The 11,749-nt window shown below is 32.6% G+C and overlaps 1 protein-coding gene across 1 annotated transcript; it reads right to left on the bottom strand.

Moving 5' to 3' along the window:
- Positions 1-259: 259 nt before the first annotated feature.
- Positions 260-4,215, bottom strand: LOC18034568 (protein XAP5 CIRCADIAN TIMEKEEPER). The gene is made up of 12 exons (XM_006423534.2): positions 3,962-4,215; positions 3,765-3,830; positions 3,598-3,662; positions 3,395-3,507; positions 2,188-2,266; positions 2,015-2,091; positions 1,866-1,927; positions 1,652-1,783; positions 1,496-1,549; positions 786-851; positions 617-691; positions 260-519 (listed from the first exon to the last, which is right to left on the bottom strand). The coding sequence occupies exons 1-12, from the start codon at positions 4,130-4,132 to the stop codon at positions 469-471; spliced, it is 1,011 nt and encodes a 336-aa protein (XP_006423597.1). The 5' UTR covers positions 4,133-4,215; the 3' UTR covers positions 260-468.
- Positions 4,216-11,749: the final 7,534 nt, after the last annotated feature.

The raw sequence follows: 11,749 nt of genomic DNA, 5'->3' as shown, positions 1-11,749 counted from the left end.
CATGTGACCAACTCAATAAAATTATTAAAAAACCACTCGGTCAACAGCAATTAGGATTAAAATACAATGATCAATCCTAAACATGGCCATTATCTATGTTTAGTGGGCACGCCGACAATTAAGCAAACCATCGCCGCCAATAAAGAAATTTGAGATCACAATGTAATTATCTACAGCTCATATAAATCCCAAAATGTTTCATATGTTTGGCTTCACCTAATACCAAACATGAGATTCTGTTCGAAGGAATGGCGGAATATGAGACTCAAGTGTGAATTGTATTATAAGTCACTTACTTTCCATGACCATATTCTATCGTAAATGGACTTCAAAATACAAAATGCAGGCCTTCCAATCTAATAATGTGAGATAAAGCTTTCAAAAGTGCCTACAAAGTTCAAGATTTAGCTACTTGCAGTAAACAAATCAAACTGTTTCAGAAAAATTTATTTGCCCAAGCCTGACTGATCAATCCCCATGGATGGTGTATCGCTCCCATTTCTTCGTTGGGTCATAAATCTGAAAATGACAAAAATAGGAAGTAACGGGTTTACAAGGAATGAATTTGACAAATTCTCCAAAGAACTGAAGCAGAGTAGTGGCAGAGAGAAATTACCTCCCATCGAGAAGCAGGGAAGATATGCTTGTTCTTCTCATACCAGTGCCTCTCCACAACTTTCCCAGCATGGGACTGTTCACAGATTTTAAACAACAAATAATCAGAGATATATTGGTCGTTCCAGGTGCTTAGAAAGTTACTATAACTGAAAAGAAGATATATATACCTCATCTTTTTCTATAGTTGCATCAGCAATCGTCCGTACATCCTCGTGAACATCAAAGTGAAAAAGCTGTGAAGAGTAAAGAGACAACATAAAATGATTGAGTAACCTAATATGATGTATATTTAAAGAAAATGAATCACTTAGACTGCATTGCAGCAAGTTTGCAAGAGCTGATATATTTCCACACCAAAACAGAGAGAAGGATGGAAAGAGAGAAGGAAAAGTATTCATCACTTCAGTAGAAACAACCCAGTTTCTAGATCATTTACAAGTCAATTGAGCCTGGCTAGCCAATACTAGTACACAAGACAAGACACACTGATAACAAAAAATGAATGTCACAACACAATCGAAGCATGTTCCATTGTAATATGCAGTAAGTCAAATATATTTTCCCAAATGGAAACAATCTCCAAAACAGGAAAATAAAATAAAAATAAATCTTTTGTTCACAACTACGGACAAAAATCTAAATGAAAATGGAATAGGAACACATCAATCAGACTATCAATCAGACAATAAAGGGAATCAAATTAGGATTTTCGAATTGATTTTATCTTTCTCAAATGCTCAAGCATTAACATTGCAAAAAAACAATCCTACTTTTCCTTGGTTATCTTGACAGCTATATGGCAACTTAGAAAAGAAAAATAACAGCAACAAAGTCACTGGCACTGTCATGTGCAACTGCAAAGAATAGAGAGCTTTACCGGTCCACTTTTTCCCCTGGCTTTGTTAACAATAAGCTCATAAAAACTGTGTTGCTGAACTCCCAAAACATGAAAAGGAATAGACAAATTCAGTTAGTGAAGGTGAAGATGGCAAGACAAACTGACACTAAAAACTTGATTTCCAATTAGTCTCACATGAGGGATGATAAGATCTTCTTTAACATAAAGCAAATTTTCCACTGACGTCGTTCGGATTTCTCGAAACTCAGGTGCAAGTTGTTGTTGAACAGCCCGAAGAAACTCTCCTATTGTATCACCCTTCCGAACCTAAATAATGGATTAATTAATTGTAGAGAATGATGAGCATTAAACAAAGCAATCAATCACAAATCCGACCACTTTTACTAACCTGGATAACTCGTCTATGGCCTGCTCCATCCCAATAACTATAAGTGATTTGAAGGGGCTCATCTGAAACATATATAAACTTCATTCAGGAAAACTTGTTTTTTCCCATATAAAAAACTGAATAGGTCAAAAGTCAGAACAAAAGTGTACTTCGAATTTGCTCCTGCTCACGAAGCCACTGTCGCTGCAACCGTTCACGCTCAGATTGCTCCTCTGCCTCTCTCTCACTGAAAGATCATCCTCAACACCCCTAAGCTCATATATTAGGCCAAAATTCTCATACACAAAGAAAAGCAAAAAAGAGCAAGAAAGCGAAATCAGACCTGTCAGGCAAAAAGCTAGTCTCCACCGTTGGATCTTTTCCCAATTTCGCTTGCGCAAGCCTCTTTGTTTTCAAATTTTCTGCAAGAAACGTAAAATGAATATGTTAATTTTAGGGTATCAGTACAGAAGTTATGGTGTTAAAGAATCAGCGGCTGATGTCAATAAACCCCTTCCAAATCTATAAGATTAACAGGAGACAAACAAACAAAATATATAAATAAACCAACAGATAAATAAATAAATTTGAGCATCCAAACATCACACTAGTTTCCCCCAAAAAAAAATCACAGTAAAAACGTAATAGCTTGCATGCCAAACAGAACAATCTAATCTATTAATTATTTCTAGAAATTCCAAAAAAAAAAAAGTAGTAGACTATTACATGCCAAAAAGTTCAAGCACAATACCGAACATACTTAAAACTCCTAAGGCTAGTGACACATTGCACTTCACTACAAGTTTTATGTATGATGGTTTAATGAATTCCATATGTGCTAAGTGCTAAGTCATTCCTCCAGGTATTCAGTTTAGAATAGAGCAATAGGAAAGAGAAAATAGGTTTCAAGGCAATCATTTTTCCTTTTTCAACTTATGCAACAACTAATACTTTCAGATAAAGAGCAGATACAAAAATTTATGAACAATTAAACCATTCAAAGAAAGTCAAGGAAATTTCCTTCTCACAAGATGATGTCCACAATAGACAATGATCAAGCATTTGATGGTCTCCATGCTTTTCTAAACTAACGGCTCTTGGTATAATACAAATACTAAAATTTGTAGAATTAGAAATTCAATTCATTGACTTCCAATTTGAATCTGAACCTCGTCCACATCTCATGCTAAAACAAGCATCCTAACTGAATCACCTCCCAATAATCCCAAAACCCTCCCACAACTACCTCAAGTAGGTGAGAACTACTAAACATATAGTAGTAAACCTAAGGCAATTGTCTATGAAAGATCACATAACAACTTCCTTAAACAAGCAACCAAACTTTGTTAAAAGCCATGAACTTACGATCAAGCTCTAACTACAATTGAATATGAAAGCTCAGCAGAATTAATTAGTGCAGTCTATGAAATCCACCTTGTTCAAATACAAAACTTCATATGTTATCAGCATATCAAATCTTCTACAGTCAAAATCATAAGAAACAACAAAATTTCACAAATATGAGTGTGTGTGTGTGTGTGTGTACTCACCAATTTCTCCATTCTCCTCTTCATTTTCACTCTCAAAATCATCAGCAAATGATAATCGAGAATTTCCCTTAATCTTTCGCTTTTTACGCTTTTCCAATTGCAGCTCCTCTTCCCTACAATACACAAGCATTTACCAACAAAATTAAGAAAAAGAGCACACGTTACTGCAAAATTTACACAAAAATCCCAAAAATCATACTTACTCTTGTAGTAGCTTCTGAAGCTTCTCCTTTTCTTCCTCTTCAATCTTGTTCCGAATATTAACCCTCTAATCAAACACAATCAAATCCAATAACTTAGCTTTCACTAATTAAAAAACCCAACAAATGAAAAAAAATTAATTTTTTTTATTAAAAAGGTGACCAATTACCTTCTCAACGTATTCCTCTCTGGTGACTAAACCTACGGTTTCCTTCTTAAACGCAGTTTCTAGAATCTACAAATAAACAAAACGGCAATCAAAATCACAAGAAACCCCCAGGTTAGCTTAGCTTAAAATATCAGGAAAACCGCGGCGCATAATTTGATTGAATGAATTAAAAAAAAAAAAAAGAACCGGGATCGGACCTCGGAGGTACTTGAACCAAACTGGAGGAGACCGGGCTGGCCCTTGTCGGAGACGGACTTCGTTTTGAGCTCTTGGATTTTGCGACGCTCGGCTTCTCTTTGCTTCTCGAGTCTCCGGATCCTCACCGCGTCTTGGGCCGTGCCCACGTACCCATCTCCCATACCCGACATCTTGATTTGCTGTGTGTTTCTCTCGGTAGCAGTTCTGCCTTTCTCGATTTCTCGATGGCAACCGCCAAAGAATAAATGTCATTTTGGCCATTTTATAGGTTGACTCTGTATTGATTTTCTATTAATGTATTTTGTTTATAAATCAGTCATACATTTAACAGCACACTTTATAACATTTTATAAATTAATTAGTATGACTTATACTACATTTAAAAATATATAATACAGCAAATTATAAATTAAATAATTAGTTTTGTAATTCATTTACTAAGGTGGTCTAAAACACATATTATTTTTTTTAAAGATAAAACACATTATTTTTTAAAGAGAAATATACACACTTCTTTTTTTAGCGCGCCACTTGAAATTAACATTTTATTTGTACTTGTTCACTTCTATCCCATCTCAGTTAATGAAATTATTAGAATATTAGTCAAATGATTTTTTATCCCTCAAATGTAAAATTACAATTTTACCAAAAATAAAAACTAAAAAAATAAGATTCAAAATTGTAGTCGTTGGGGCCAACGACTACAATTTCGGCTATATATAAACATAAGAAACAACTCACAATGCTCATAGAATATATGAAATCAGCTTTTCTTATCCTCAAACACGTCATCTACACTATTCGTTTTCCATTATTGAAGCTCATAACCAACCAAATTGAAGCCAAAAACATGCTCATACATCTATCTAATTTGCTGATATAATTCATCAAACTCATAATCTACACATTCAAACTGACAATTATGCCATTCATTTGCCATTATTGAAGCTCATTACTAGCAAAATTGAAGCCAAATTGAAGTCAGCTCATACATCTATAAAATCTGCTCATATAGTTCATCAAACACATAGTCTACACATTTAAGCTCACAACTATATCATTCTTTTGCAAATGACATTTAAGTTATAGCTCAAGTTCTACAATTAGCGGACAACCACATAAAAAAGTTAAATGCATTCCCAAGAACTGTTGGTGTGGTGTGCAAGCATGTGCTATGGTTTCTACTACACAATAGAATCCTAATGCAATGTTTTTGGTCATGCAGGTTGAATAAATGCAACTTTTGGCAATGGTTTACTACTAAAGCTCTCATATACCTTAGTCGTAGTGATCAGATGGCGGACAATCAAAATTTGGAGCTGGATGATGATGTGGTGAAAATAAAGAAAAGACTTAGGCTCATTGAAGGGAAGCTTAAATATATCATAATTCTACTGTTTTGTGTCTGTGCAATTGTGCTTATTAAAATGTAATGTAGCTTACAAAATATACATTAATGAATGCTTAATTATGTCCTAGTTTTCCTAGTATATGTATTTGTAATTATGCTAAAATACATCCTAAATAACATATCTTTAACCACAAATAACATCATAGTCCAAAATAACTAAATTCTAACATAGCATAATATAATATCTAAAAGGGCAATTATCCAAAAGGTAACTATTAAGACTTCATGGATAGTTTAGGCCCTTTCCAAAATAAACATATCATATTTATCCAAAATGAAGCCGAAATGATCATCATAGTCTAAAATAACAGTCGACATAACAAGTTAAAATGAGTCAAGTTTATTCCAATTAGGCTCATTACATAGAACCTGTGACATTTCAAGATTGAGATAGATTTTGGGATTGGTTCATTCTTGGACTTGTTTGTTTTATTGTTCTAGCTTCTCCAGACCTAGATTGAGACCTTCATTTTAGGATTGGTTCAGTTCTGGACATGAAATGTTAGTTAAAGAAATTCAACAACAACAAAAATATCAAAACATGCAAGCATTTTTATGTGAATTTGTTTTTCCTTTCTTGCTGCTTGGGATGAGGCAGTTCACCCTGGGCTGAAGTAGTTGACTGTGTTGTTGATGCCTGGAAAATATGTTGACTTTTGAATGAATACCATGTTGCACAAGTAATGCACAACAAATAAAATATACATGCAAACTAGCACTTGTTTTCTCTTCCTTGTTTTTTTTTTTTTTTGCTCTGAAGTGTTAAATGGCTAACCTATAGTATTTGATGCTTGCAAAACACAATAGCTTTATTGGATGAAAGTATAATAAACTATAAACATAATAAATACAAATAGCTTCATATAATAAATGTAACACATAATAATAGTATAAACATACCTAAGAATTATTTTTCCTAGCTCGAGTAGCCCTTTCAACGAATGGCCTTAATAGGTAGACCTGAATTGTGATTAAATCCACCACAGAATGAGCAAATGATAAAGAATTTTCTTTTCTCTTTTTGACACTTATTTGTTGCTTTTGTTTAAGATTTCTTAGATTGTTTGATCTTTTTTTTTTAATTGGAAGATCAATCAATAGTCTTCTAGTAGGCTCCTATATACATTGATTTGGAATGTCACTAAACATCAATGAATATGTGCTAACGTAAGCCTGTTTGGTACAATATGTTGGAACATACTCTTCAACTTCATGTCTTGTATATCTTATGGCAGCCATAGCACGCACACTAGCGAGGCCAACAATTTTTCAATAACCACAATTACATGTTCTATTCTCTAGCTTTGTTGCAACCTCTTAGGTGGATTATAGGCTTTATCTATGACTTGAAAGTTTAGATCATCAAAAGCTTACACAATCATTTTCTACGCAATTTTATTTTATTTTGTCCAGCTCTTTCAACACTTTAAGTATCAATTGTCTATTCCAAGTGGTTGTTTCATTTCTTCTCTTTGTAAATTGTTTCATAAGTCTATATCTTATTTTTTTTCAAGCATTATCAAGCAAAGCATGTCTCAATAAGCTCATAGCTAGCTGTTAAAGCACTCCGATTTATTGTTGTTAGTACGATCTACCATATAGTTTCTATCATATGCATGCATCGACCAATTATACTCCTATAGTTCTTTTTCCAACCACTCTTATGAACTTCTTTTTCAATCTTGATCTATGTCATTACCTCATCAAAATCATGCTTGTTACTACTCTTAGTAACCTTCCAAAATAGTAGTTTCAATTGTGCACCATCAAATGACTTAGAAAAGTTTGCATAAATATACTTAGAACACGACTTATGATCGACAGTAAGGCATGTGTTTGAAATTGCATTAATCAACCCCTTTGTCTATCACTGATAAATGTCATTTGTCTGCCATCATCCAAATAATTATGTAGGTGCTCCATAAACCAGCCCCATGTCTCCGTATTTTCAATCTCATAAAAAGATAATGCTAATGGAACAAATCGATTATTAGCATCCATGCCAACAACAACTAACAACACCACTATACTTACCCTTTAACTGATAGTCATATTGTTCTACTCTAATAAAAGGTCTACAACTATTAAGAAAAGCATTTTTCTGTGCAAAAAAGGCAATAAAAAACCTTTGAAGCAACACCTTGTCAGGTATAGAAGCAACATCACACGACACCTTGCAAATTGCTCCTGAATCAGCTTTATGAATAGTTACAGCATACTAAAACAATTTCTGATATGCCTTGGAATGATCCCTAAATACCTCAAGGCTTGTCTTTACTCTAGCCCTATAAAATGTCATCTTTTCAATCTTCAACATAAAAGTCTCTCGCATATAATTTTTCAAATGATATCGTTTTTCACATTAGGATCAACAACAACTTGATTCTTTATTTTAGTAACAACCCAAGTGGAAGCAACTTTCACTATTTTATTAGTAAGTCTGCAATCATGCTTTTTATTGTACTCTCGCAATATGAAACCACTTCTATTATTTATCTTTGCATCAACCATATACGATGTATAGCTAGACCATTTACAAGTAGCCACAAATCTTCTTAACTCACTATAAACTATTTTAATAACGAATTTTTTCCTAACTATCACCTAGTTTAAATATCTTTCTAAAATGAGTGCCCTAGTTTTAGCCTATGTTTCCCATTAGCACCCACTTTGTACTCATGTTTCTATAAATAATTAGTCAATTGGACAGTGCCAAGCTCGGTGTCATCATCAGAAGAGTTAATCACTTTTTTTACCTTTATCAGTATTAGACAGTTTATCATCCGAATCAGTTTCCAAGTGGTTACTTTTAAATCTTTGACTATCATTACTGCTCTCATTGTCCTCGCTATCCACATAAAAAACAGTAGGCTCAGTAGTACCATTAACTTTAACTTGCATGAAGTTCACATCAACATCAACATCACTATCAATCCTTCTATCTAAGTAGTCAGATAACAACGCATCCTTATCAGATTCATTAACCCTAACAATTGTTAACCTATATGGCTATGGATATTGATTTTGATGATAACAAACCTCATGTATTGATTAAACAAAGATTTATGAATTGTGCTTTTTAAGAAAATGATGTTATGGAATTAAAGTGTTTTGGACTAAAATGAAAGTATTTTAAAACCTTTGATATTGTTTTAAAATTTCAGATTTGGACCTATTTGAAACTATTTAAATATTTTGGGTCATTCTATAATTTCACCGAGTTTGGGTGAAATCATAATTTCAGAAAGTTTTGGGATTGACAAAGCATTATTTAAAATTACAATCCTAAAATAATAGTTATAAGTAGTCACAACTATGAGATATCATTTATAACAAGACACAACTTATAGCTATGAAATACCGATTACAACAAATCACAACTACGAAAATACGGAATATAGATTACTAATCATAAAATAACATTTACTAGTCATAACTACAAATACTGTAAATGAATAAGGTTAATTCTATCTCAGTGGGAAGTTAAACAAGTTGATTACATGTTGACATAAGCCCATTGTGACAAAGGTATCTGAATAGATAACTTTTCAATAACAATAGTTACACTCAAAGATTATCCGTTTATAAAGATGATGCAAGTCATTATCTATTATTTCCTCATTTAATGTAGTAACATATTGAAAAAGTTCATTCAAATGACACCTTCTTAACTGATTTAGTCTTGCATTATTGTTGTTTTATTGAGGTCCCACTGTATCGTCACCGTGTTCTTAAGGGTGTTAATGTTCTTTTGTATTCACATTGTGTTCTTGAGGACCCATGATGATTTTGGAATACAGGAAAAGTTTGAAAAAAAGAAAAAGAAGAATTCTAATTTTCTTATGATATTCACAAGTCACAACTTACAAGTGTGAATTGTCATAGTGTGTAATGTGTAATAGACAATTGTGAGAATTGTGTATGTGTAGTCATAATTTTTTTTATATTTCACTAAATATTTCCTACTTACTCGACTACTCCCACATAACAAAGTAACCGAATCAACTTTTGTCCTTTTATTGACTAATAACTTTTCATAATTTCACTACATAATTTTTAAATTTGACAGTTGTTGGGTATAAATACTAATACTATTGGTGTGAATGTGCAAGTTTATACAACAAGTAATATAATAATGAGTATTCAAGATCGTCTCCATAGGGATTGATGTTATTAGATTTGCTACAAAAATCTCAACAGTGCAGATTTTTTTTAAAATTAAAATAAAACAATTAATGAAATTAATATACTAATTAAAATAAAAACACAATAAATAAAATACAACAAAATAAATTATCACGTCAAACTCAAGGATAAAATCAATGAGAATATAGTTGAGTGAATAAACTCTCCTAATGGTCTTCACTACTTTCTGGGTTGGCTTGGTTGCTGCAATATCTGCTACAGCACTAGGCAGAATCTTTATGCATCCTCAGCCGTCGCATGTTGGATATCTTATGTCTATGTGCAACCTAACAGTAATCAATAGTTATGCCAACATAAGATATAACATTACACATTTAGGTTCTATTTACCCTACAAGGTGAATCCATTTGTCTAGTTCATCACTAATCTTAAATCAAGCATGACCCTTTTGGGACTCAAGTAAAACTCAATCCGGAAAATCCAATTTAAGATCAAGTATTGTTTTGATATGTTCCACTAAGATAGACCTTTTTGTGACTCTTCCTTAGCTAGTATCATTAAATGGGTGATCAACTAAAATAATGAATAAAAATAAATTCTATCAAAACAAAATACTACAGAAAACACGCAGCAACTTATATTTTTAGTCAATAAACCATTAAGATTGTTTATCACTCAACTTCAAGTAAATTTAGTTTGTGATTTGCAAAAGAAAAATAAAGAACAAGGTTTCGGCCATGAAACACACCCCATGAATAAATAGAAGAAAACAAGAGAAGAATAAGAAGGCTCCCATTTGATCTCTGCAATTTCTCCTCTTATGCAGCCCTTAATCTCTCTCTTGAATCTTGTTTTTCTTTCGTTTCTTTCTGGTTTTTCTCCTTGGTTGACAGCCCTCTCTATTCCTTATGATGTGTGCTTCTTTTATAGCTGAAAATTAGGGTAAACGGAAGCTTAAGGCGCGTATAAGTTAGATTAGAAAACTGCAGATCGCAATTCTGCAAGTATCACCTGCTGAATTTTCTTTGTCGTTGTTCCAGGATCGTTGCTACAACAATGGCTACAGCAACTGCACTGTTCTAGATTTGTCTCAATTCTTTTGCGGCTAAGTTCTTTTCCATCTTTTGCAAGCCTATTGCATCAGCATTCTTTCCTTGCAATTTGGGCTTTCGGACACCTACAATTATGCATATGATTTAGCACACAAATTATTCTAAATCAAACAAAATTTATTATGAATAAACTAAGATGAATGTTTATACAAAATATAATAAAAATGCAATGAAAACACATTATTTACTCTCTAAATATTATTGATTTTCATCTAAAAGTACCATGATAACTCTTATTTCATAGAGTTACCAACAATCTACAATAGTAAAAAATTAATCTGACTACACAATTTCATAGCCTTGCACCTATCAAAAATTAAATTTTTTGATTGTTTAATAATAAAAATTATGAATTGATTTGATTACTCATTCAACAGATAAAAAAATATAAAAATATTTTTGATTGAGTTTATCACTCATCCAACGAATACAACACACAAGAACTTGAAATAAAAGTAAAAAGAAAATAAATGCAATAGCTCAATTTATTGTAGGAAGTTTTGCTCGTCAGCTATTTTGACCATTAAAGCTTCTACTTTTTTAATTCTATTTAAACAATTTAATCATTTTCAACTTTCATCTCACTCTCTACCTCAATTCTCTACTCATTAACTCTCATCTCCACCCAATCTCCTCTAAACTCTCGTACAATCCTAAGAAACTATTTCTTCTTACTAAAATCTCAAACAAAAGTGAAACACCATTCAATTGCTCAATATGTCGCTTGATCAATTTTTTTTTAACTCAAACAAATACACCATAGGCATGTCTATTTACAAAAAAAAAAAAAAAAGATCATTAAGGCTTTCTTTTTACTCGAATAAATACACCACATACACTTTTATTAATAAAAAAAATTCTAAGGTTTTTTTAATTAATAAGTTGTATTGGAATGATAACAAGTAACTAACAATACATTGCCATATAGGCACAAACACAAGGTTATATCAACCTTAAATAGAGATGGCCAATAGGCTGTGTCATATTAGCATGGCCTGTAAAAGCAAGGCCCACAAAAGTCAATGGGCCGACACGGCACGACCCATCAAGTGAACGGGTCATATCATTGCTAACATGTATATGTCTATAATGATGATTTTGATGATAGCAAATAAGAT

This window comes from Citrus clementina, unplaced genomic scaffold (assembly GCF_000493195.1).
Source record: "Citrus clementina cultivar Clemenules unplaced genomic scaffold, Citrus_clementina_v1.0 scaffold_8, whole genome shotgun sequence".
Lineage (NCBI taxonomy): Eukaryota > Viridiplantae > Streptophyta > Magnoliopsida > Sapindales > Rutaceae > Citrus > Citrus x clementina.
This window is presented reverse-complemented; position numbering and strand designations above follow the sequence as displayed.